We start from the raw sequence: 27,920 nt of genomic DNA, 5'->3' as shown, positions 1-27,920 counted from the left end.
AAAAAGATACAATCTTCCAAGTAATTTTGCGTAGCCGGTTTATTTATTAAAAAAGGCTGCCGGAGGCGGCTCGCCTCTTTAAATCACGCGCATCCCTGGAAGCACATTCCTCTCTCGTCTCTCTCTCTCTCTCTCTCTCTCTCTCTCTCTCTCTCTCTCTCTCTAATATTTATTAATCTCATTCGTGCGCTGACGATTCCCGGTGCAATGACGCGACGTACAAACATCGACTGTGCCCACCCAGTAGAAATCAGACCGTGCAATATTAATATCGCGCGCGGAGAAGTCCGCTCTTGTCGTTTCGATCCTCCACCACCTTTCGTCGGGAAAACGCGTACTTCGTTACGCACTCGCGAGATGAAATTGCTCGGAAAATTATCGCGTTAATGTCCACGTTGCGCCAATCAAGGAAACGGTCTATTCGTAAATAAATACGTGACGCTGAAAATTATTTCACAGCAAACGAAAATTTACGAATGTCTTCCTTGTGTACGTGTAGCAAAATAAAACGTAATGAAGTAAGTATTTGAAGTAAACGCGATCACTTTTAGACACATTTAGAGAAATTTTATAGTCTACGGCGTAAACCTGTCGAGAAAGACCGACGAGATTAACCGTTGTAACCGTGTGCAGCCGGGCGGAGAATTAATAGCAGGCGTGAAAGGTGGCGGCTGTGTAAATTTCTTTGTCGGCCCGCGCTGCGATCGTCTCAAGAGCGCGGACATTAAACGATTATATTTCCGAGCTGTCGCATAAGCGGCCGCAGCGAGAGGGTCGCCTCGACAGGTTTACACGTCAAAGTTTACCAAAGGCTCTTCAGAGAGAGAGAGAGAGAGAGAGAGAGAGAGAGAGGAACCGAGTACGCCGAACCTTCGCAATACATGTCTTCTGCCACCGGTTGTGTGGATGCATCAGATACACAAGCGAGATTTAAACCGAGCTGCATACATAGGGTGTATTTTCTGTGTGTGACTCGCGTAATTATAATATAAATCAATGTCTAATGTTAAAACTACTGGAGCATGAAATTATTTCGGTAATTGCAAGTAAGGGAAAGATCGATGTATATGTCGTAAAATGTAACTATTTAACCACTGAGGCATGCGTTCGATGTTCACACGAGTTCCGAAGCACCCCATATATTTCATGCGTCCATGAGACGTGCGCGAGAACGGAGTTGAGTCGAGGGCGAGGGCATTAGGGGTGGGTGATTGTAATTTCACACATGGCGTAACGTACTGCTCTGCCACCCTTCACCTCTCGGCTTACGTCCCTGCAACGGGAAGCCTTCCGCGGTATACTTCCTCCATCTCTCTTCGTCCATCTCGCTCCGTCACCCTGGGTCGTGTCGTTTTGCTCCGTCTGTTGAATGTATGAGTGCAACCACATGCCATAGAATACCCACTTCTGCTACTCGTTCTCTTTTCTTGTCTCTCTCACCCTCTCTCTTTTTTTTCTTTCTCTCTCTTGTTCTTCTCTCCCATTTACTCACCTTTGCGTTATTGTCACGACCCACCCTCCGCCATCCTTCACGTTTCGTGACATGCGGAACCCCCCTTCTACATTGTCAACCGCTATCCGATAGCCCAGAGCTGATTAGAATTCGCAGATGGAAGCGACTTAAGATTAATTATCTCTCTAGTTTAGGATATTACTTAGTTAGATGATAATTTATAATAAAACGGGATAATGCATACGATTCAAAGTTTTATTTTAAAAAATGCAAATGTGACGTATATAGAAATTTGACGCATAGAATGCAAATGTCTTGCTTTTATGTAAAATAAGGCGTTTCAACTTTTTGATAAAGATTATTCTTACGTTCCTCGTAGCGTTTCAATTGCAGCTAAAGACTAGCCTAGAAAGGAATAAGGGAGCTAGAGCTGAAATTAACCGAAGACCCTTCGGTGTAACCGAGCGTAATGTACTTTACGAAAACAGATCTTTTTCTTGCATAAGCATGCAACTCCTCCGAGCGGCCTTAAAAGATTCACAAGAGCTGTCCGTGCGGCCGTTTCGCGAAATTTCTCCACGCCACTGCACCGCATTTCTGGCGATATTTAATATCTCGAAACCGACGCAGGTTGCTTCGGATCGCGAAGAGGGGAAGAAAGAGAGAAGAGTCGAGAGAACTGGCGTGGGCGTGTGGCGCGAGTGGTGCCTTATCAAAAATTAAAATTTCATTCGGCCAAACTGAGCGGGCGCTATCGAGATCCTCTCCGGGAGTGCGATAGTCTCTCGGAAGGAGGTACCGGAAACATGTATAGGAACATGTCCGGTATAAGAGGCAGTAAGCTTTAATCGTGAGAAACTAACTTTGCCGAAGTTTCGACGAGGTCGTCCATCGCCCCTCTGCGCGCATTGTTCTCCTTTTTTCCTTCGAATTTATGGCGCACTCCTGCGGCCCTTTACATCCTCGCCCGCGACTCTGTAAATCTGAATTTTCTAAATCTGGATTTATCGCGGTTGCGCTCCCGTCGATAATTTGCAGCGCAGCCCCTTCGAACTCTATATATAAGTTACGCGCGATAAAAGATTCCCGTCGTTGCAATCGTTGGAATCTCGGGTCGACGATCCTCCTCGCGAATCCTAAGTTCATTTTCAAAGTTTTAGTAAAAAAAGCGAGACACGTCAATTACCACGTATCGAATTTTCAGTTGTATACGCTAATTCGAGATGTTAATATTCTATTGCGATCTCGAGGATACCAAACTCCATGCATTTATTTTTGCGCCCCTATGGTTATCGAGTTATTTTCCGAGTTCCAACTTGGAAAATCCGAGGGCTCGAATCCGGGCCCGACCCGAGCTAACTCGAGAAGTCGGAGCCTCGGAAATCCGAAACTTCTCCACGTTCTACGAACTGGTATTTCAAGGGGCGCGACCGCGAATAATCCGGATAACGCGATCGTGCCGGACGGAATCGCGAATCGGTTGTATTGGGATCTAAGCCAATCCGACGTGCTGGCGGCTGACAATTGGCGGCGTGGCAATGATTTCCGATGAGCAGGGCCGGGCAGATGGAGGTCCTGGCCGAACAGGACGCGCGTATATCGGCCGGCGGGAGCGCGACAAGGAGCGAATCGCATCCGGCATTTGCGGCTGGCGGTCACACGCGGATTCCGTTCGATTTCCCTCGTTCCACCCGATAATTTTGCAAACGGCCGTTCAACCCCGATTCTCGCCTTTTCCTCTATTCGTGGTTTGTATTGCGCCCCCTTCTCCTAGACGATGTACCTCGAAGCGATACACGGCAATCCTGTGAGGATTTCCTTTAACCTACGGAATTGCTCGCGAGCCCTTTGTCTCTGCTTTTAATGACGGATACACGCGGCCGAACAATTTACATATATAGGAATAGTAAAAGAAAATTATTCTCTCAGCTGAAAGAATCGTGATGGGTTGAAAACGATTCCGATTCGAAAGATTTGAATAATGCATGACGGATTTCTTGCCAAAAATCCGAGAACTTTTCCGATGTTAACGCGTCTATTTTTTCCTAATAAAAATAGATTAATGAATATAAATGAATTTATACGCCGAGTTTAAGAAAATGTCTCTGTCAGCTAGAAAAACAATCATGAACTGGAAAAATATGAATGTATAACGAGTGTTTAACTATTCTTCCTTCTTTTATTGTTTTTGATTACTTGAAAATTAATAGCTATTTTTTCAATTTTTAAATTTATTAAATTTATATTAGATCCTTATAATTACATCAGCTAATGATATTTTGTTAATACAAGTCTTAAAATACAGTTTGATACAGTTTGATAAATGGATTTTTAGGATTAATTTAATATTTATTATGTCATATTTATAACCATGATTTAATTGAGAAATTCGATGAATTATTAACGGACTGGTATTGATAATCAATTTAATAATCAATGACCTAACTCTGCTGTATAATAACATTTTCAGAAATAAAATAATTTCCCGTCTGCGCAATTGTGGAGTCAAGACACATTGAGGTTTTATTACGCCAAAAGAAAAAAGAGAAACAGTAGAAATAGACATCTCAGACACGACGCGATTAAAAAGCATGAAGTAGCCGGTCGGACGAACGGATCGAAACGTTTCATTTCGATATCACTGCCAGTAATTCCCTGTGGTCAATCATTCTCCAATTGCTGTCTGCCATCCTGCAAGAGACAGGTACATTTTTCTAGGATAGCGGGACAAATGTTGTCCGCGTGGCGGGACAGAAAGATGCTTTCATAAAGCGGCGCTTTTCTTTTTGCGTCTTCGTCCGCGAATCCAATTCTTCCTTTCCCTTTGGTACCTTCGCTTTTGTTCGAATGTTCCTTTTCTCTCACCTCACCTTTTTCCGACCGCTATTTCGCTTTCGAGCACCCTTCTTGAGGGTGCGACCGTGGTTCCTTCGCTCGCGTTTTTCGCAAGTTTATTTTTCTCTTACTGCAGGAGTTAATTTCTTTTTATTTTCTAAATGATGTACAGGCGTTTAAGAACGTTGCGAGTGCACCAAATAGCAGCCTACGAGAATATCCATTTCAAAACTAATTAACTCTAAAGAAACAAAAATTTTATATGTGGAAATTATAAAACGTGACTTATTATATTTTCTTTTAGCAGAAAATTTCGCAAGGGATAACCGAAAAGAGTTAATTATTAATTAACGTTTCTGTCTGGGTATGTGGCAATCCTTCTAATAATTTATTTATAAATACACGTTTATGAACGCACGTTCGCATCGAGAAATTTAAATCGCCATGAAGCGTTATCTCACAGCTGCGAAAGCGCTCCTTCCGAAAGGAGCCCACGCTTCTCCCTCGGGAATTCGCCGGAGAACGCTCGGGCGAGAATTTCTGGTGGCTGATGGGGAGGATAACTCGTCCCCAAAGTGCAGTAACCTCAGCGTAGGAGTCCTAGGTCCCTCTTCTCTCTCTCTCTCTCTCTCTCTCTCTCTCTCTCTCTCTCTCTCTCTCTTTCATTCTCTCTGTCTCTTTTCCTCTCTCCCGTCTGCATTGCGCGTGCAAGAAGGCCTTATGACCCATGCAAAATGGATGCATCCCGCTCGAGCCGGGCTGCATCCTTTTCGCCCTCTCCGTCGAGCCATCCGCTAAATCGAGCATGCCCGTAAACCGGAAGCGCGGAATTTCATTTGAATCTTTCGAGACCCGTCCCAAACCCCTCAGGCCTTCTCGCCATTTCCTTACCTGGCCTTTATTTTCTCGAAACCAGGCAGATAATGAGAATATATCTCTGCAGCTTTCCAAAATCCGCGGAACAGGATTAGCGTGTCAGATTCTAAATTAATTGCCTCGATACAATCTACATCTGCTACAATTGGACAACTTTATGTTATTTTCTTATTTATTAAAAATATCCTCTTATCTCGAGTATTATTTGGTCTATATAATTTTTCCATGATGTCATTCAATTTTCGTAATTATAAAGAAACAGTTATTCTCATGACTAATTACTATCTTTAAAAAATTGGATTAATTATTTATTACTCAATATTTAATTAATTGAATATATTCGGATGGCTAATTTCATAAGAGCGTAGGATATCTTTTCTATTCACATCTCTTCATTACTTTCAAGACGAAAGCTAAGAAATTACCTAAGAGGCAATTAATCGCAGACGGATCGTAACTGCGAGCAGTTTGCCGGGACCGGGTGGCGTAAGGTTAAGCAGCCGCTTGTAATATATTATTTAAACGAAACCGTGAAGGCCGCAGCCCCGCAAATAGAATGAAGCGAGCGGTGATCGAGTACCCCTATGCGTTTTCTGAGGGTGCCGCATAGACGGGCCGTAGTAGTTACATCCGTTTCAGAACCGGGAAAACATCCCCCTCAATGAGACGATGCGGTTACGTAGTTACTTCTCTCTCCGCTGTTCTCTTGACTGTACTTACGTGTCTCGAACAGGTTACAAACGACGTGCGCGGTATTACAACCCGCAAATTACGGGGCCCCGCATTCGTCCCTCTCGCCCGTTTCCCCGACTGCAACACCAACCTGCCGGTCCAAGCCTAGTGGATTATGCGCTTGACTGTGAAAGCTCGCAACCACCCTCTCGTCACACGTCTCTCTTCAAACGCGCAAATGGTTGAAGCATATATATTAAGGAAGAATATATTAGAGAGAAATTAAATAATTAATAATTTGAAATACAATTGTTTTTTATAGAAATTAAGAAATAGGAATCGGGAAAGAATGATTGCTCAGAGTTGACATGTGTGCAAATAAAATATATTAAGAATATTCATACAAAAAAGAAGTAATTTTTAATGCGAATAAATAATTCTAAATTGTAGATATCATATTGTTATAATTTTCCGTAATTGATTAAAAAATCATTGAACGTTTAGACGAAAGAAAGTGTGAATAATACGGGAAAGACAAGTAATCTCATAGGAAAACTAAACGTCATGGAAGGAGGGAGATACTTCTTTCGTTCATAAATTATAATATTCGTGGGCCACCCCCGCCATTAAGCGAATGCGTGTTTCCCGTCGCGCGGTGGCTACGCGAAATTCATTTACGGAATTAATACCGCGGATTTGCTAAACGAAGAATTACTGGATGCTCCGTGTCCGCCTTAATTGCGTGAGCAATATTATTTGCACCAGGTTAGAAACTGATGTTTTATACTGTTATTCTTTCAAATTAACGGGATTATAATCAGTTAATATATTTAATCTATCCTCTGCGTTCGTTTATTGAATGCGAGATAAATTTCATCTCTAATGTGAGTTATTTTCTTGAAAATCATATCTCGTAGAATGTTTTCTTTTATACGAATAAAATGTTTATTATTATTTGCAATAAATTAGTCAAAATTCATAAATTAGATAAAATAATACATGTAAATAAATAATATTTTAAAAAGCATAAATTAATTATATGCTTTTTTAAAAGTAATAATATTTTAAAAAGTATAAATATATCTGTACATTTAACCGTTTAGTTTTACATTATACATGTATTAATTATAATCAATAATTATATATATGATCATTATACATACACAATGAATTATAAATATCGTTTTTAGAAGTGATAAATGATGTAATACCACGTGTAAAGTTTCATTTGCACCGCGATTTAATTTTCCGGAACGCTGGACTCGCAGATGCCGTTCGCATATCCGAAATCCTCATTTCATCCCAGGGCGATCCTTTTCACCTTCTCGGTCCGTAATAACGTAGCAAAAGGAGCCTGCGTATTACGTCGTTTGATTAATTAATTTATACCGATGAAGCGCCGGATTATAAACCCCGGGGCAACCTTTCCCCTTGCTTCTTTCGTGAAGAAACGAAGTAAACAAACGATTTTGTCCGCTTTTTCAGCTGTCATTATACACCTAGTGATATTAACATTAATTATGATGACGGTTGCGCAGACAAGCAGATAATTGCATCGTGTAAATTTGTTAAACGGCCTGACTGTTATTTGTCATACAAAGATACGTTTGAACTTTTTGAATTTGAAAGTTATGTATTTGTATAACATATTATTTTTTAAATGTTTCGTTCTCTTTTTCTAAATTATAATACTTAAACATTTAATTCAATAAAATAAAATCTAAATTTAATTTATTTTCACATCAGTGTAAACCAATATTTTCAACAAAACTAATACTGTTTTAAATGTAAAATATTTACACGCGTATTGTAACAATTATAACTTTAAGATTTTAAATATAAAAAAATATGAATAATTAGATGAAAATTTTACGTTACATATAAGTGAAAGTTTTAAACTTTTTTGTCTTTTAAATTATTTTAAAAGATACCATATAGTTGTTCTTTTATTAATAATTATAATAAAAATGATTTTACAAAGAAGAAGAGTTTTGAAATATTATGATAAGAAACACAAAGAGATCGTCTCCGCTGTGCCGTTGAACACGATTCTTGAGATAACAATGAATAATTGAGAAGGAAGACTCCGAAGGGAAGAGACACGCAAAGAGCGCCTAGTACAAATAACTATTTTCTGTGTTAGAAAGGAAGGAGGAGCATCGTATTCACTGGAGGCATGAAGGTATTAGTTTTTGCGAGTGTGAGACTCGAGGGACGAGTTGCATCCACGATGCATCTCCGTGGCTGCGCCGTATTTCACTGCGTGAGGTTTGCAAATTCACATTACAAGGAGAGGATCTGTTGTTAGTTTTGGTAGGGCAAGGGTGTACAGGGTGACGAGAAATATAGGAGTGTTCGCTACCGTTATAAACGACTGCAACAACTGCAGTTGATAGTAACAGGTAGAGTCACCGATGTTACCCAGGGCGAAATGATGTTAGTATCAAATAGAATAACCATGTACAAGTGTTGTGCGGAGCAAAAGAGAAAGGTGCATAGTAAATTAACACACACACACACATCCTGGATTTTTTTTCAATATTAAGTATTTATTACATACAAGCATTTTTTACAATATGAAGTATTTGTTTCTTTAGACATGACTGATGATATTTAGCATTTTGTTTCGTTATTGTATATTTAGAAACATTCTCTCGTACTCTATTTAATTATCATTATTATTATAGGTATTCTTATAGAATAGTTTTAATATAGAGTCTCAACCAAATCTAATAAAAATAGTATAAGTGTACACGTGACGCAGGGATAATATACGGTGTCCAAACGGTTAATAAATATTGTTGAAAAAGAGAAGAGAACTAATATAAATAAGTTTGATACAATAAGTAGTAACGAATTAGGCGTTAGGTTCGTTACAATGTTAAAATTTTACAAGACAAACGCAGAGACAATTTCTCGTGTGAGAACGGGCGGTAAAATGTGTCAATAAATCTGTCACTTTGCATAGTCTAAAGCTGTATAGATGCTTTTCCTGTTTCCTATTCTCATTTTAATGACCGAGATATTTTCAGTATATGAACAAGTGACTCGCGACGGCAATTCTGTACAAACACGCTCGTTCTAACAATTCTCGATAAAAATATTAATTGTCTATAAGAAAATATATCGATCATTCGCGGATTCGAGAGAATCTCTTCCGACTCTCGAAAAATAAGTCGCAAATGCAAACAAGAAAAATCTTAGATTTAAACAAAAAACGATAACAAGAAAATTTCAATTTTTACCACCAATTTTGCAGCTCGATGATTCCTTTACGCCGATTATAATAAAATGTAAGTAAAATCAAGAGCGAGGGGAAAAAGGGAGATAAATCACGCGCGCAAATGTACGAGAAAAATTCAATAACAAATGATCTGTACACTAATTCTATTTTTTTCTCTAGTGCCGATAAACGTTTTTCTCGATCATATATTCCGAATAAAATCAGGCTAACAAAAGTGTTTATTTTTTTTATTTTCATTATAAATAATCTATCGCCGAATTCTATGTGATATCGTGAAATAGGGCGAGCGCAAAATATAATGCTATATTCCACATAATATTTTTATGTCACAAGTAATGACAAGTAAAACTCGCACCTTTTAGACGTTGTAGCGATATACGCTCCCACGTTACACATAACGTTGCAGTATCGATCGTATTCACCTTTGTCGAATAAAGTGCAATTTAATCCCATCTGTAACACTTCCGGTGTAACAATTCTTACAATTAACGTTACTAGATCGTCACTCCGTTAACTTATGCAGCGGCTATCTCACAAAGCAATCAGCATTATCGTCATCGTCATCATCACAGCTAGAAAATTTATTCACGATTCACAAAAAAAAAAAAAAAACAAAAAAAAAACGTAACAATAGTGAAGTCTAGCGGATACTTAGAGTATATACCAATGTTAAATAGGCCCTCTAAATGAAATACGATAAAAAGAAGAAAAGAAAAAAAAAACAGTAAGATTGCTTGACTAGTGAGCGCACGCCCCGAAATCTGGTATGGAAGAAAAGTGTTTTCTTTTTCTCTATCTGTGCTACTTTTCCCCATGTCATATCCGCAGAATGTCTCTTACCTTATACGCGATAACGCGCTTAGATCCGCTTGTGAAATTATTATAAGATAGTACTCGCTACGCTATCTCTTATATATGTTAGGGACATTCTCTAATCCGTCGTTTCGACAGATACATTCTTAGCATTTGATCCGACTCCTATTTTATCCTTCTTCTTCTTTTATATCTTGTGCTATTCATTCGTCGGTTATTCTCCGCGCAATTCTCGCTTTTCTCATCTCTACTGATTAACGCCTCAAAAACCTAGCTTGTAATCTACACATATATATTGTATATGTGTGTGATAAGGGCGAAATCGTATGTGTATGTATGTATGTATGTATGTCTGCATGTATATGTGAGAGAGAAAATAACTTTATTATGTCGATTTGTTATCGTAAAATACGTCCGTGTATCCGAAATTGTTGTGTTACAAACAGGCCTCAACCCCTTCCTTTAGAAAGTTATATTTGTCTAATAGCGTACTACGACACACAGATTGAGTGTCCACACTTGCTGTTGCATAATATTAATTAACATTATATATTATTTTACACTGCCTTTTTCCCGGTGACGACGCTTAGAACTCGGCATGATCGTGGGGAGCCTGAGGATGATTTTGCTCCTCCCTCACTTTACTTAGATATCCCCTTTACATACGATACATTGCGCGACGGCGGTTATTTACATTATCATAAACAACAACGTCTCGTTCCGAATATAGCTACTGCTCGTCATGAGCAACTTGACTATCCGTTACCTAATTGCTCTTCCTGTGTTCGTCCGGGAACATTTAAGAGATATCTTATGACAATAAATCTGCGAACAGAAAAGGAAACGGCCATTTATGTCCATTTCTACTAATGTAGATTAACTTTCAATTTAATTCAATCTTTCTTTAATTCTTAAAACTAAAAAAAGATAAGAAGTATGGTAATTAAGATTAAAGTTAATCTACTATTCAGAGCTTCGATTAAAATATATATAAAAGTCTATTTAATTATGATAATTTGCGATTTTTATAACACAGTCTTTTTTTTTTTTTTGTTAAAAAGATCCAATAATAAGGACAGATGCTGTAACAGATCTTGGCTTATATACCTGGTACTTGATTGTTGTCTTGTGGCTTATTGATGAAATTGTCCTGGAACGGATTGACATTGGCATTAGCAGGAGTGGGCACGAACCCCATTGGGGTAAACGGTATCGCCGCCGGGTTCAGATTGGAGTTGAGGGTATCTTCGTTCGCCAGATTGGGTGTCAGTTCGAGAATAGGGCCGGTATCGTAGCCACTACTGTTATTACTCAGAGTGTCGAAGTCCGACAAGTCTAACAGGTTGTTGGTCACGTTGTTTTGCTTGCTACAAAACGAGCCAAATAAAAAACATACAAAGACTAAGTTGACAGCCAGACAGACAGATTAGGGACTACGACTTAAGCGACTATTCACGACCACTAACACGGAATCGCCTAAGTTAGCTAAGCCGACTGCGAGCCGATTCGTTAAGATCTCCAGACAGTCGAATCACTAAAACGAAACGGAGTCGAATTTCATCGGAACATAGTTCGCGATTCTAGATACATCTAAAAACGCCGTTAACTGAACGATATAAAGCTAGGTAAAGATAAATAAATAACATTTCGGATAAATATAAAGCACTTATGCGTCAATCATCCGTCATCAATATAACTGCTGCACAAATTGTAGATTTTGAATGCCTCGAAAGGCAACTATTTTAAAATAACTATAATACATCTATTATAAGCGATTAAGTCGGATAGAAATTATTTTTATGCGTAACTAGTATGCGTACTAACCGAGGTAATCCACAACCTTTTGCGGTCCTTTGTGGTATCCAATATAAATCTTTCGTCTGCACTTGGTCGAATAACAAATTGTTGGAATACAACTAGTATATTACACTATACAGTAAGTTATTCTGTCGAGATGGATCGCAACAGGTTTCTGTTTAAATAACTACGGGAACCAGTTGATTAAATCGATATAATACGTCAACTGTATAACTATAAATAACCATAGCTTGCTAGAACATATTACAGCAAAACAGCAAATACAGATCTAATTACATAAAAAATTGAATCACATTCGACCACTTCGTCGGATTAAGATATGTAAAGAAGAAAATTCATGCCGCGTTTGGTCTTCCTCTTTCCTTTTTCTTGCCTATACGAGTACCTCTGTGTAGGATTCGTGGATGTGGTGTGCATGAAAAGATGTTTTCTCACGGAAAAATACTATATCGAGAAACATGTGGAAGTAAATAGTACATAGCAAAAGTAGGCAGTAAGTTGACATATACCGCGCTTGATGGTATACAATACACAAGCATGAGGAACGCAGACAATCATTGTGCAAGGAAAAGAACAAGCCACACCATATCAATGTTATTTAACATGCACTGGTGATTTGCAGAGTTTGTTGCGAAAATCAATCGCACTTACGGTATACACGACGACTCAATAAATGGAAGAACACACACTTTTTAGTACCTAATTGGAGGAAAGATGAAAGAGAGATACTCAACAAAGATGATGTTATGTTACATTGCGGGAACATTACGCATTGTATTATGCATTTTTTAACGTAATTGGAATGTATTGCTATCGCTTTTATAAAAGTCATGTTAACATTACTCATCCTTGCTGAGCTGGTGTATTGTGAAATCACAAAACGAAACGTTTCGATGACTCATTAAATTTATGCTGCTTTTGTCTCTCTTTACATTATATACACTGAGATTTATTTGTCGTGTGATTTAACACTAGGTATATTTTGCAATATTATTAATATTTTTCTTAACGGTTTTTTGTACGGTATTATGACGTTTATGCAACTCGTTCACATAATACCTAATGACGATCGAAATACATATGCAATTCCCGATATCTTTGATAACCCTAGCTAAAAATAGTATGTAAATTTACTGTCAGTACATGGCTGAATATCAATTATAAAATATATGTAACTATTACAATAGGTGATACAATATACACTCTCGTACACTCTCGTTATCATCGCAATATTGTTAGATCAGATGATTTAGTATTGATTAATAAGTTGGTAATCGTGCAACTAATCATATGGTAAACGGTAAATCGCAGTGGCGTGCTTATTATGCTCGTCAACCATTATTCTGGCTACTTTTGCAATGTACAATACGCGTGGGTTACTCAGAATATTTGCATGAAGCGATAAATGTTCCGTGAAATTAATGTTGGTAGGTAATTTCTTCCTATAGCAGTTTCAGGAAAGCGCAGTATATATATATATATATATATGTGTATATATAAATTTTTTTACTAAATAACTGTTTATAATAATGTGTACATATGTATACGTATATAACTTTGAAACTTAATTAATTCACTTTAATAATTAACTGACATTACAAGACGTATCTTAAACAACATAATTCATGTATATACAAAGCTTTTGACAATAAAGCCTTTAAGAATTTTACATAGCATTTAACAATTTTACATTTAATCAGAAATAAAGGTTCAAATAATTGCCATTTCTAAATCTGACAGAATCTTTCTTACATGTGTGTACAAATTTAAAATAATCGAAATAATCAATCGGTTCGTAGTGCGATAACGTTATCTATCATGAATTAGAACTTTTATCACACCTATTTACAAATAAAATCGCGCACGCGTACATTATGTTTAATTTAATACGTTTATTAGCATGGCATGAATTCTGTGCTTTTAAATTGTATAGGGCACTCAAGAAATCTTTATACAGAAAGTTTTAAATTTTGAATGATGCCATAGTAATATTTGATTTCTTGATTTTCTGTAACGCGAAGATGTTTTTCTTTATTACATATTACGTAAATAAAAATTCTACATGCAATATTTAAAAGTTGATCCTCTTACTGCGAGTAAGTCAGCTGTCTTACATGTATGATATTATATATATATACGGTTTGGTTTTTTCTGATTGAGTAGCTACACGATCGACCTTGCTTTCGATTATATCAATAATCAGTCCATTTTAATTGAACAATATATTGGCTAGTATCGTGCAATTACTTATGCCCTGTAAAAATGCAAGTAATCGGCATGTTGCACTTCACCTATCTGTTTCATAATTATTGTTCCTGATTAACGTATCGGAAGAATGCTCAAATTTATTTTTCTTATCATGCTTACAAGATACTTTCACAATTACGCAAAAAAGTTAATTTTTTTATGTTATATTTTTGCTTTAATATATTTTAATATGTATTTTTTGATCGTATAATGATTGAATTCTAGCAGCGTCGCATCTAAAATTGATCTTGGGCGCTTCTGAATTACGTCGGAAATTACATGTCTCGATGCTCAATTTAAATGCGCGTTACCGAAACAAGCTTCGCTATTACTATAGTATTATTGTCCATCGATCTAACGAGAAGAGACGCATAATTTTGTTTATAATTTTAACTCTCGGTCGTCGACAGTATAACGCGTTTACGATTCCGTGTTTTAGAATTGGTATACTTACACAGTGGCATTGTCCAGTGTAATCGATTGACTGTTGATACCGTTCCCGTGATTCGTATGATGACCATTCAACTCTCCTTCAACGTTACCCTGATTATTATCCAATACAATTCTATTTTCGTTAATGCCATTGCTATGTGTCGTGCCATTGTGCACTATGTCTGATGCAAGTACGCTGTTTTCCGTGTGATGCGCTCGTTGCTCGTCGTTGATGAACTGCTGAGTCGCTTCGGAAATTAAACTGGCTGTCATGACGTCGTCGCCTCTACTATCCGGTACTGATTTATTTTCGTCGGTAGGACTGTCTTCCTTTAACTTGTCGCCATCACCACTCTCTCCCTGCACATATTACATACGGAATTATTTTAAATTTGAATTTGATTTATTTTAAATTATTTATTTTAAAATTGAATTTATTTATATATATAATTCAGCGTGGATAAATTGCTTCGATATGATTAATTTGAGCAATCTTTTAATTTAATCGAGAATTTAATGTTACCTTGCTAGATGTATTGGTTTGATTTTTGCCTCTAGTTCTAAGCATGATCGCCTCAACTCGTTTGCGTCTGGCATTGCGCTCTTCTTCTTCCCTCTTAAGCTTCTCAGCCATTTCAATTCGTTGTCTATAATTCAAATACGAATATATTACTCACCGCGCAAAATTTATTACAAATTTTTAAATAGGGAAGAGAGAAAGATTCTTTAAACTAACTTTTCTGCTTCTTCTCTTGCTTTACGTTCTGCTTCTTCCTTCTCTTGTTTCTGGCGAGCTTCCTCTTCTCTTTTTCTTCTATCCTCTTCTTCGCGACGTTTAGCTTCTTCAATTGCCATTTGCAATCGCTGTTCCTCTGCCTGTCGAGCTTCGTTAGCTAAGCGTATAGTTTCTTCTTCTAGACGACGTTGCTCTTCTTCCTCCGCGCGTAATCTTTCAGCTTCTAAACGCGCTTCTTCTTCCTGTGGAAATTGTCACATATAAGCTAATAGATAAAAGCCAATTCAATTTAATATTAAATCGATTTGTAGATAGTACCTGTCGCAGGCGTTCTAATTCCGCTTCTCGTTCCGCTTGTTCTCGAGCTAATCTCCTACGTTCTGCCAGAGCGGCTTTTGCTTCCTCTTCAGTGGTGATTCTGATTTTCGCAATCATGGAAGCTGTAAAGCGAATCATTAATAAAAATAGACATCCGTCATTAGTAATCGTTGTCAAAAGCTTGTGAAAAACGATCGTTTGACCTCGTTAAAATTTCGATTAATCATACCTGACATGTCAACCTGTTCATCCACTTCACCCTCAAGCTTGGTTTCAATGGTCTCCGGCGATTTTTTCTCTTGCTTGTTCTCCTCCTTTTTAATGATTTTCGATTCTTCCGTGATAGCACCCGATAAATTCTCTTGCATTAAATTAGTTTCATCTTTGACTTGTTTGCTTGCCGACACAGGTTCTGCCGCCTTTGTGTCGTTGGTTACGGATTCAGTAACGTTCACTTCCTGTTATTAAAATTGAAATTAAGATTTAAGTATATGTTTTTTCACCTCATAGGAAAAATTATTTTTAGATCAAAGAAATGTTTATTTTATTTTATTTTTTTAAATACAAAACGATGTTATTTATTCCAAGATGTAGAATAGAAATTTACCTGTGTCTTCTCGCTACCCTGATCCTTCTTCTCCTCGTTCTTGTCCTCTGATTTCACATTTTGCGCCTCTTTACCCTCATCCTGCTTTATGATTTCCGCGTTAGTTTCGCGGATGAGTGGTGCGTGCTCAGCTCCAGGGCTCTGCAGAGGTGTCGCCTTCGGTGTTATTCGCGGTGATGACTTGGCATTCTTGATTAATTTCTCCGTTGGCTTCCTCACTTCCGCGACTTTGGGTATAGAAGGTTTCTTTGGAGTGCTATGGACCTTTGGCAGTGGTGGCTTTGAATCCTTCGTTAATTTCGCATCACCCACCAGATCTGCAATAACGAGAACAACCGGGATATTTCCTCTCCTACGTGCACAAAATCTTCTCGGATACATACAGTATTTACATGTGCAATTCTATCGTTAAAAATGATATATATATATATATACAAGAAATTGAGAATAGAGATTTAAACCAGGAATCTCATTAAAAAAAATAATAAAAAATAAAATTCACATAGAAATACAAATTATTCAAGAGAAGAAGAGATATATGCGGGAAAAAAATTTCGAATGAAGTCGAGATGTCTTTATACATAATTTCACTTCGTCGTATGTTTTTAAATGTGCTCTTAAATATGCCGCGTATTCGAGTCCTTTCGGAACATTTAAATTCTAAACACAAAAATACGTTTATCCCGACCTAATTTACTTATCCCTGATGACAATTAATCTTTGTCTCTCTCTCTCTTTTTTTTTCCTCGCCGATCCTCGGCGAGCTCGAAGGATCGGGAGAAGGGGAAAGTAAGATAAGCATGCTCACTGTGTTTCTCTGTGATCGAGACACCGGTACCGGCGATAGAAGCAGGCCGCGGTCGGCGCGACGCGGCCGTGCGGGTACGCAGATTGACATTACTGCTGCCCACGCTGCTGGCACTCTGCTGGCTCATGGAACTGTGCGGTCGGGACGGGCTGTTGGGTGTCACTTCGCCGCTGCGGATACCTACGCGCACCCACCCAAGATAAGTAATCTGTTGATCCTTGCGCTGGAGACTGATTGAACGCGATCACGCGAATCTCTCGGTGAAGAGAAGCACGGCGATGCGAGCGAAGTCTCGCTTTTACTCTTCAATGCGTTTTTCGCAACACGTGTTCGCGCTTGTAACTTGTCGTGATGAAACGCAACGTGTAGCAGGCGCACATCGCAAGAAAAACGCCGCAAGAAAACCGAAACGCAAGCACCACCACCACCGACCGATTTATAAATGCAATTCGTGAGTGTACAGATAAGAGAAAAAGAAAACGATTGAAAACAAAAACAAAAACAAAAAAAAAGAAAACGAGAGAGTAAGCGAATATGAATACGAGAAATTAAATTATAATCACGCAAAATAAGAGAGTGAAAAATAGTAATTAAAAGTGAATCGACTAGGAATAAATTGCACACTAAATACAAATATATAATATATAATACTAAGTGATTTGCAAGATAAATCGTAGCGATATAATAAGAAAAACGTGCAGCTTACCAAAATGTTAGCTCATACCTTCACCCGTGGTACCGAAAAACCGCTGAGAGATCTTCCTTAGGAGTGTTTTATTAATCAATTCAGAAGTCAGAAGACCGGTTGCATCATAATAAGTAATACATTGGCGATGTTTAATTAAATTTTCTTCATTTGCATTATTAATTTAGTTGATCCTTAATTAATATAGACTGCTGATGCAACCGACTCTTAATGTTAAAAGTGGCAAAAGAGTCTGCTCCAGAATGTAATATTAAAAAGTATAGAGAAACTTTCGAAAATCGGTTAGTTACCGACGAGAAAGTATATAACGGATATAAAAGTACATCAATGTGTTGAACAATTAATATTCTGCAGCTTGAAATTAGAAGGAAGGAAAACATTTCTCCTTCTATCTTCACGCCGTGAAGTGAAGTTGGTCGTCCCGATTGACTCACAAAGACTCCTTTTTACATTTATTCATGCATGTGTGCACCCAACTCTGATCACAGTGACATTCTCTTGTTAGACAGCGAGTGCATTCATGTGTATTGTAGTTTTTATTTAACTCTGATTTATGAGATCACTTCCCATTCTGTTGAAGACCGATCTGGCTTACAAAGCTTGTCGTTAAGCGATATCTAGTTCGATTGTATACAGCGACAAGAGTCAACGAGAACATTAGTAGTACAAAGCGGAACAGGTGATTAATTACTCCGAGAAAAGCTACGATATTGCTTGGAGAAAGTTGATATTACACCACCTAAGAGGGTATTAAAAATATTAGAATATTGCGGATCAATTTATTATACAAAAAAAAATATATATATATAATTTATTACTGAGCTATATCACTTGAGCTATCGTTTAATCGACTTCTCGTCTGTAACCTACGATTAAGAAAAAAAAAAAAAAAAAAAAAAAAAATTTATACTTTGCTAGGAGGATGGAAGAACTATCGATTTACTTCGTGAAAGATGTTGATCTTTGTTACATATGTACAGAAGCTCGATTGTGGTACTCGATTCGAAGTAGTCGAGTTGAGTGCACGGCCACACGCACTTACCTTGCTGTTGCTGGGCCTGCTGGTGCTCGCGGGCCTTTCGGCGCAGTCTTTCGGCGCGGGTGGGTCTGGGCATAGGCGCCGCGCCCGGCAGCGTGCCCATGCTACGCGAGTTATCAGAGCGTTTTAGGCTCTTGGCTCCCCCGGGCGCGGCCAAGTGCGACATGCTGCGACTCATGCTAGAAGCGCTCTGCAGAGGCTGGCTTTGCCGTTGCTCCGTCAGCGTGCCGAGTTGCTGTTCAGCCGCGCGTCCCTTCCTAGGCTGCGCCAGCTGGTCCAGCCTGGACATGGAGTAAGTCCTACCTGGCGAGCGTGTGAAGGCCTTGGCGCTGGAGCTGCGTGCCGTCGACGGCGGGCCGTCACGCGGGGACGGTATCGTCGGCATGAGGTCGGTGCGTCTCCTGTTCACACGTAGGTAAACCGAGGTCGGGGTACTGGGCGTGCCACCGTCACTATCATCACCTGCAAAGAGTCTCGCTTAGGGTATACCGCCCGTATTGCGAAACGAGGGACGTCCGTTGATTCGCGCGCGGATTACGCGGCGCGGTTCGCTCGACGGGGAGAGACACGCTCGAGGTCGAGTAAAGGATCTCTTTGACGCGCCAACCACGGGATTCGCATCCAGATTTTCATTTCTTTTCTTTTCTCGCTACTTCCTTACGGTTGTGTTGCATTGTTGTTCATGCTGTGGCACGTGGAAATGGCACGGAGCAGTACACTGAGAGAAATTCTGTTTGGAATTGCATGGATGTGGGATACATTTTGCTCGACATTTGAAGAGTTAATGTATTTTTTTATGAGTAAGTTAAATAAAGAGAAGAATGAATAATAAAAGAAAAGATTTATTTAAAAAATATTCGTCTCTCAATGTACGCAAATGTATATTAAAACGAATGTAATTCAATATTAACGTACGTAATCAATGTACGTGCTGCGTAAATTTTGTATGTAAAGGGGAAGAAGTAATACGATGTCTTTTGTATAAGCAACACATTAGAAACATTCAATTAGAGGCAGTCAAACAACTTCTGAAATTACAAAAATTCTACGCAAGCAATGAACTTTATACTAGTCATGACGATTATAAGTCTATGCTACATTAATAATGACATAATATAATTGAGTTAGATTTTCTAGTTTATCCTAGTAAACACTTAAAAATAGTATTACCTTATTTTTTTTATTGCTAAACCGTTTTTTAAATTCTATCTATATAAATAAATTATCGTGTATAATTTCTAGTAAACTTATAGTTTAAGATATACTGATACGTATATATGTATCATGTTTTAATGAAACATAATAACGAAAGATTGATCGTGACTAATAATCGTCCGATTAGATCATAACAAGTTCACTACACAAGAAACAGCTAAAACAAGAACTAGTTAAAATTCCAAAATGCATATTGCAACTAAATGTTAATAGTAGTGTTTAGTAGCGATCAGTTAGTGTTATAAGGGATAGCAGGGATCATACATGGGTAGACGAACTAACGACACACCGTTGCGTGATATTGGTTGCCACATGGTTTCACTTAGTGACTGAGATGTTTTTCTCGAGAAACTATAAAATCCAATCCTGTGATACCAATACCATACAATCGGGAAGGGAACGAATGTGCGCGGAATATGCTTTTACGGTGTTAAATGAACGTGACATGCGTCGATAGAGTATGTAGTGGAGTAAAAGAAAGATGTAATGGCGTAGAACACGATAGAGAGAGGGAACATCCCACGAGAGTGAGTGCTAAACAAAACAAGAGAGATAAAGGATTGACAATATTCATTCTCGAGACGAACAAAGATGGAACAGAAATCTCGCCCGGCTTTCTTGCAGACTTCCGAGACATCAGGACTCACCACTGGCAACCCGCTGAATCATGGGACGCCTAGTGTCGCTATCAGACTTATCATCGACGGCAAAGATGTCGGTTGTGGGGGGCAGAGAGAGGCTGGCTCTCTTATGCTTGGCAGGAGTTAAGGGGGGATCGGGGCTAGAATTCCAATTGAACACCTCGTACATGGACGAGGACATTCTCATATCTGCGAACAAACCATTCAACGCAACACAAATATTAGGTGTCCCGCGAAAAATTTTTTTTAAATGGGACAGGAGTATCGGGTGAGAAAGATAGGATGGGAAAATGTAAATATTAGACGTGAGTTAGATACAATGCGAATCGCACGCGTGTTATTCTCTTCCTTATTATACGTACTTTCCATACACCTCGCTACAGAACCATCACCGATAAGTATAGATTACAGCATAAGAAAGAAATATAGAGAGAAAACGTAATTCCTGTTAAAAATAACTTCCTGATTCCATAAAAGAGTATTTTATTCGTTTCCTTCCAGTGGGTTCCATTATGTTATTTTCACTAAAGAAAAAAAAAAAAAAAAGAGAAAATATATGTATTCGGAGAGGAAAGAATGTGGATGAAGATGTGATATTTCGCGGGATGAATGCTGACCGAGCAATGTGTGCAGTGTAAAGAAGAAAGTAGAAATAAATAATGTCGCTTAAAAAGCAAAATTTGCGACTTAGATATCGCGGGGGTTTAAAACGTTCTCAGGAATCGCTCGCTGTGTAATCAATCTCAAGCTGAAAATACGTAATACGTGGATTCGGCTGTCGTTTAAAGGGACATTGCCACAAGTAGTGTACACAGAATAGGCTATAAAAAGTATAAACCTGCAAGTAAAAGAACCAAAAGTAAAATTCACGCTATGGGCAAGATCGCGTTACAGATTCTAACAGTGCTGAACAATCGTTCTTTCATGCTTCGCGGTGTCGTCTTCGCTGTGAGTAATTGAAATTGTGTGAGTAATTAAACTTCGTGTGAAGGCAATTTTATACGATTTATAGCGAATTTTTTTTTTTACTTAATTTAATATCGGCTGCTCAACAAATGCAATTCAATTATTCGATCAATTTAATTCTAATTCTTTTTGCTTCAAGACATTCGATTATTTCATCTATTCCTTAATTCCCGTAATCATAGTATTAGACGTGATTGTTTCAATTTCGCATTTCACGTTATAGTAATAATGCGAGAAATAGGCAGCAAAACGCGCTTGTAATTGAATTTTACGGCAAATCGTACATCGTAAAATTTTGTTTATCGTATCTCGCGCGAAGGAGTATCTCTCCCTACTTTGTACAAAGCGGTATCGAATTTGCCAAGAAAAATATATCGCTATCACAGATATCGGAAGCGATCGTGCGTAAAGTATAAGCTGCGAGAAGACTGCGAGAAGGCGCTTCCTTGTCTCTCGTTTATCCGGCTAGCTCTGAAAATCGACACAACGCAGAAATATTCTCGCAGCGCGACAAGGCGATTAAACGACACCATCCCTCGTGAATTCACGACAGAAGGAAGAACGATTGTAGGCTCGTACGACAAACATCAATCATCGATACATATGTCCGGGCGTTCGAGCAAATAAAGTGGAGCAAGCAATGGGGGGACGGGACGTGAATTCACCGACACGATTTATTTCTTTGGAACGCACCGTGAGACTTATCCCGCCTCGAATAACAAACTTCCGAGCTGTAATCGCGAAAGATAATTTACGAAATACCACCGTATACTTAATTGCAATTGACGTTAATCAGCCGGTGCTCGTCTCTATCCTCGTCCTACGACGCGCGCATAGCTCACATTACGTCGCGATTCGTACTCATACTCACACATTAGAAGAAAATCCGCTTCCGAGCCGCTCACCGTACGTGTTCGCATCGACAATCGTTTGTTGATTCGACACCCGACTGAATTTACGATAAATACTAATTTGCATTCTACCGGTGTATTGTGCAAAACAGATATCACGCGTGTATTATTCTCCCGCCGTATGCGAGATATAGAAAAATCATTAACGCTTTCAGCTGGGCTTCTTCATACGAGATATTCGTTATATATCACATATTCCAATCTCCCTCTATGATAAATTAAATATAGCGAGTACTATATCATTTACTGATGATTAATCTTCAGTATTTTAATACTAACGATTGAAAACGATTGATCATATTGATTAAAAAAAATAATATAAAAGATGGATTAAATCGATTTAATTAAAATTTAGTGTTATTTATAATACAAAAAATAAAATTATTGCATAAATATTCGTTGACGCAAATTTGCATCTTATATATAAACTGAAATTATAGATTACGGAGAGATGAATTATGCCGAAAATTATTTGCCAAATTCTACAAGATTATCGTAGAATTTCCGAATGAAAACCATTCTCGCGGAATGTTCAAGCATGTACGCTCGAATTTAACATTACACGCTGAAAGGGTTAATTGAATTTCCATGTGCGACGTGCGATTAACGTGCTCGAATTAACGATCGCTCCTCTGCCGATTGTTCTTGAACGAATTTCGGTGAATTCGCGTAATTCGATCGACATCTGAAGAAATAAGATGACTGACCTTCACCTGGCTTTCGATCGATTCCACCGGCGGAAGTGGCCCGTTTTTTGCTGCCGTCCAACTCCCTCTCGGAGGATCTCCTCGTGAGAGGCTGTGCAGCGGAGAACATCATAACATTGGTCGTCGAGGTGGCCCTGCGGGTGCCCCAGAAGGTAGAGCCGCCGGTGTCGGCGGGCTCCAGCATTCGCGGCGTAGAGCTGCCGAACGCGAAGACGATGTGCGATCTCTCGTTCCTCTTCTTTGCCTCGATACGCGCTTCCCTCTCCTGATTCTTGCGGAGGATAGCCTCTCGTCTCTCCCGCTCCGCCTCGCATATCAGCCGTTTTCTCTCTTCGACTTGGTTTCGTCTGCGCAAAAAAAAAAAAAAAAACATGTCCAGATATAATAATTTCCAGATATAAGAATGAAATTTTGGATAATATTCCGGATCCTGCTTGCTTTGCAGAGTAATCTTAAATCAGCAATAGGTACGGTAAGGTACATAAATTCCTTTTAAAAATTTCCAGATAATTTAAACGAGGAAGATTTTGTGACTGTATTCTCCAAATGCTTTATACGATATCACTCAAATTAAGGCTCGGGTCTCTCGCTGCAATCATATTAAATTATGTCAGAAGCGAGAAATGACATATAAAAAGTTTCTTGCGTCATATATTTATTTTGTACTTTTCCCTTAAAAACATGATATTTTCATATTCTTAAAACTTGTAAAAAATACCAGAAAATAGTCACTAGTTTTACACCTTTACGTGATTTGGACACTTATCTTACTCTTTGGTATTTTTTAATAAGTAAGTTTTAAGAATATGAAAATATCACGCTTTTAAGGGAAAAGTACAAGATAAAGCGATGCAAGAAACTTTTTACATGTCATTTCTCGCCTCTGACGTCACACAACCCCCCGTCGCGCCGCGAGAGAATCGAGCCTTAATCGAGAAATTGAATTAGTCGTGTCTTGAAAACTCGATTCGAACAAACCTGTCGTTATCGCGCGATCTGAGCTCATCGATGCGTCTTCGTCGTTCCTCCTCGCGCTGCTCGCGGAAACGTTGCGCGGCGAGAGCCTGCTGCCTGAGCTCCTCCAACTTCCGCTGCCGCTCCTCGTTCTGCCTCTCGCGGACGAGCTTCGCCCTGTCCAACTCTTTCGAGCTTCCCGTCGACTCCCGTCCTACAAACAGCCACGCGAGGCAAGCATCAGTATCCGCCTGTCCAAACTCGTTGCAAATGCTTAGTTTGCACTGTCCGTTTATCGCAAACAAGTGAATTCGGTTAGAGATAAACGCATCTTTTCTTTTGGTATTACGCGAAAAAATTTTTATTACACTTTATTTGATTAAGCGATATATTTAGTAGTATGAGAATTTTTAATTAAGCAAATTTAAATATCGAGACAATTTAAAGAGATCAAAATAAAAAGAAAGGAAGGAAATTGCAATTAAAAATAAATAATAAAAAAAAAAATCTCAAACAATTTTCAAGGTAAATGTAATGCAAAGGTAAATGTATTAAAACAATCGTCTCGAAAGTAACACTATTAACAGATTACCACAAAACAAATGCTATTATAAATAATTAATTGTATATACAGAATTATATTCGTGAGATAGGAATGTATGTGGTTGTGTGTATGTGTGTGTGTGTGTGTGTGTGTGTGTGTGTGTGTGTGTGTGTGTGTATATATGAGAATATTAGATAATTATGGGAATATGCTAATCTCTTCTTATTAACAAAAGGAAGACTCTATATATAATACATCAAGATAATAATAAAAATAGCTATTTACAAAATGAAGTAAGTTCATTCAGAGAACATGATACAATGCAAGGCGCGAGACTAGAAACAATTAAATGAAGTTTATTTATTATTCAAGATCAAGATACTGCAAAATTAATGTGACTAATAATTGCCATTGTTAGACATTAAAGGTACAAATATATATATATATATATATATATATATAAATGACAAAGGCATTAAAAGGCATTGCTGGCTTGTTAGTGTTATCGAAAAAAATAAGAGTCTGATGAAGAGGAAAAAGGGAACGGTCTGTACAGTGCCCTTGAAAACGTTGATACCTTCATTCTCGTAAGGACGATCGCCGTCGAGGGAGTCCTCGTCGTAGAGACTTCGCGGGCGCTTCACATCTGCCGAGAAGAAAGCGAGACATATGCGTGTGCATGTAAGATTCGAGTATTAAGATTACAGCACGTACGAATGAACGCATGAATGAATGAACGAATGAATGAATGAATGAACAAATGGATATTACGATATGCACCTGCCGTGTGTAGTGATATAATAACATATGCAAATCTGTGCACGCGCGGTTAAAGCGAACAGTTTTGCATGCATGTGTTGCTTGGGTTATTGCAAGATCGAGGACAGGTGTTGCAACCAAGAAAAATAATGGATAAATCGTGATAACCGTTAACACCGATAGGTCCCGATAACTTTTGATACGAAAACACGAAATTCCAAACAATAAAAAAAAGCGATATAAAATAAATAAATAAAGTAACGTTATAAAGTAAATTTATATTAGATATATTAATTAACATAACATTCTTTTAATATCAGTATTAATATATATTCTTTCATGGCTTTTTTCATGATTTGTGTTTAATAATCTTTTCAAAAATGTGTTTATTTTATCTTATGAGATATTCATTTTTTTAAAGCGATTTCTATCCCGTAATCCTTATCTGCTTCTTAATTTCTTCGGGAAGGATAATGAGACCGCCAGAAAAGACCGCTGAATAAAATCTGCTTTTCCGACGATGTTCGTTTTAGAAGCACAGTGAAAAACGGGGTTATCATGTCTTACGATGTAAAAAGAAAATCTTTTTCATTTAATGTGATATTAAAAATGTGAGCTTCACTAAGAAGCTTATAAGACCGGTTGAAAATTGCATGATAACAGATAAATTGTATGTCATGTTTAGCCAGTCTCTGTTATTATCTATACATGAATCAAGAGATATAGTGCTATGAGAAAAATTTTGTAACGTCCAGCATAAACCGATAATACAGAAAGAAACATTAATTAGGAAGATATGAAAAACTATGTCAAGATTTGTAAGAAAATATATTTTACTCCGCGAAGTAAATCCGGCTTAATATTTTTATGATATACAAGAAAGAGTATTCTTATAATTTATCATATTTATATTATTTAAACAGAATACATACAAAGGGTAACTATATTTTAAAATGTTAATATATATATGCTGCAACATATTTTTCCAATATTGTCTATTAAATTAAACATATCAAGAGAAAGTAGAAAAATGTTCAAGTAGAAAAGTATTAATTATTATTCGTCGAACGCTCCGTTATATAATTGCCAAATTACACGATTCGTTAGCATTGTTACTTGCGTTGTGTAAGATAAATTCATTTTTTATGACTTCTGATTTGTCATCGTGGCAAATAGTACACGTCGGCAGAGAAATCAATGAAAACGTTTAACGTCGACTTTGTTAAATAGCCTGGCAGCAATTTGACAGGCCTAATAAATTAATTGAGAGTTACAGAAAATCATTCCACGACTTGCAGTTAGAAGAACAAATCTATGTCACGATCCATATTCACATATTTATACATTTTTTTTTTTATACAGATATGGTTGCGATTCCCATGCTAACAGTTGGTTAAAAATTCGATCCTCGTGCAAACAGAATTCTATATCATGGTCTATCACGTTCTTCGTTAAATAAAGTCGTGTATACAGGAATACAGGTGTATATAGATAAGCATTGACCCTTTTAATTACAGCGTAGATATTAGTTATCACAATTTCAAACTGCAAATGTTATCACTGAAATTATCACATTAGGGTACATTAAACTTTCGTTGGCAACATAAATTACGGGATCCTTCGGGTAACGTAACTAGAATTTCTCATGACATACATATCTCTTTTTTAACCAATTGTTTCCGAAAGATCAGATGTTTTCGCGCAGAAATGCACTCTGTAGTAAGTCGGGATGCGATCTCGGTCTTGGATCTTTGGCGCGTCAAACACATCAAACGCGTCGATTTGCAGAATTCCACACACACACAAGTTACACAATCGTTATCGAAGCACACCGAGCTCAACTCGAGCATACCTGACAAAACGAGGGGGTTGTCACCACCAATCTGGGCGAACCAGTGCATCGTTTGCTCTGCGGAAGATACAAATTTGAAGATATACACATTCTCTCTGTTACAAAGTTCGTGCGGTTCGCAATACTCGTCGCGCGATAAGTGTGACATTGTGTCGGGGAAAGATGCGTGTTTAACGATCGGTAATATCAAAGTGCATTAGTAATATCGAGTAAACAGCATCGGCTGGTTTTAATCGATATCGTTTATCGAAAGGTGACGGATATCACGTATGTTGCATGAGACTGCGATTTATTTAATTATGCGATTATTAAACGATATTATTACATCTGCACAGGAGCGTTTGAAATTAAATATCTAATTATACGGCGTGTTCTTTGAGGGGGTGCGGTATTTATTTCGTGACGAGTAAAACCGAATATATTTATTTGCGCGATGACGTTATTCATTAATAAAACTCCATGTTCGGAATTGCGTCGAGCGTCGAGATATTGATCGACATCTCGTTATCTCTCGCGTACACAATCAGTGCCAACAAAGTCATTCGCTGTTCATCGATACCGCGTGAATCCGATTCAGAAAGCACCCCTCCCTCCCTCCTCCCACTCTCTCCTCCGCTCTCGCTAATTGCAACGCGGCTGGCTTATTTTCATCCTTCGCCGATGATGCGTTTTCGACAAGCGTCAACAGAACGGGAACGTCCACGGGAACGACTGCCAAGCTGCCAATATTGTTTCCGACCGCTGATTGCAAATGCCAGATGCGAGGG

At 38.2% G+C, this 27,920-nt stretch overlaps 1 protein-coding gene and 1 long non-coding RNA gene across 34 annotated transcripts in view; one reads left to right on the top strand and one right to left on the bottom strand.

Annotated features, from left to right (window-relative positions):
• Positions 1-27,920, top strand: part of LOC148938322 (uncharacterized) — a 54,603-nt gene that overhangs the window by 18,270 nt on the left and 8,413 nt on the right. The window lies entirely within an intron of this gene.
• LOC105431675 (uncharacterized) overlaps positions 8,365-27,920 on the bottom strand; it is a 94,282-nt gene continuing 74,726 nt past the window's right edge. For 10 of the 33 annotated variants that reach the window (XM_089075548.1, XM_089075569.1, XM_089075560.1 and 7 more), the window contains 15 exons: positions 27,154-27,210; positions 25,120-25,188; positions 24,023-24,212; positions 23,045-23,391; positions 20,467-20,649; positions 18,908-19,066; positions 16,860-17,039; positions 16,052-16,368; positions 15,674-15,902; positions 15,445-15,566; positions 15,127-15,368; positions 14,914-15,037; positions 14,413-14,750; positions 11,001-11,260; positions 8,365-10,718 (listed from right to left, as the gene is read on the bottom strand). In XM_089075548.1, coding sequence (XP_088931674.1) covers positions 10,705-10,718; positions 11,001-11,260; positions 14,413-14,750; positions 14,914-15,037; positions 15,127-15,368; positions 15,445-15,566; positions 15,674-15,902; positions 16,052-16,368; positions 16,860-17,039; positions 18,908-19,066; positions 20,467-20,649; positions 23,045-23,391; positions 24,023-24,212; positions 25,120-25,188; positions 27,154-27,210 — 2,831 coding nt within the window. In that variant the 3' untranslated portion in view covers positions 8,365-10,704. Of the gene's footprint in view, positions 10,719-11,000; positions 11,261-14,412; positions 14,751-14,913; positions 15,038-15,126; positions 15,369-15,444; positions 15,567-15,673; positions 15,903-16,051; positions 16,369-16,859; positions 17,040-18,607; positions 19,067-20,466; positions 20,650-23,044; positions 23,392-24,022; positions 24,213-25,119; positions 25,189-27,153; positions 27,211-27,920 lie in introns of all 33 variants that reach the window. The other 23 variants (XM_089075572.1, XM_089075594.1, XM_089075613.1 and 20 more) reach the window with 10 other exon arrangements.

This window comes from Pogonomyrmex barbatus, unplaced genomic scaffold (genome assembly GCF_055798465.1).
Source record: "Pogonomyrmex barbatus isolate J1 unplaced genomic scaffold, ASM5579846v1 scaffold1, whole genome shotgun sequence".
NCBI classification, from domain to species: Eukaryota; Metazoa; Arthropoda; class Insecta; order Hymenoptera; family Formicidae; genus Pogonomyrmex; species Pogonomyrmex barbatus.
This window is presented reverse-complemented; position numbering and strand designations above follow the sequence as displayed.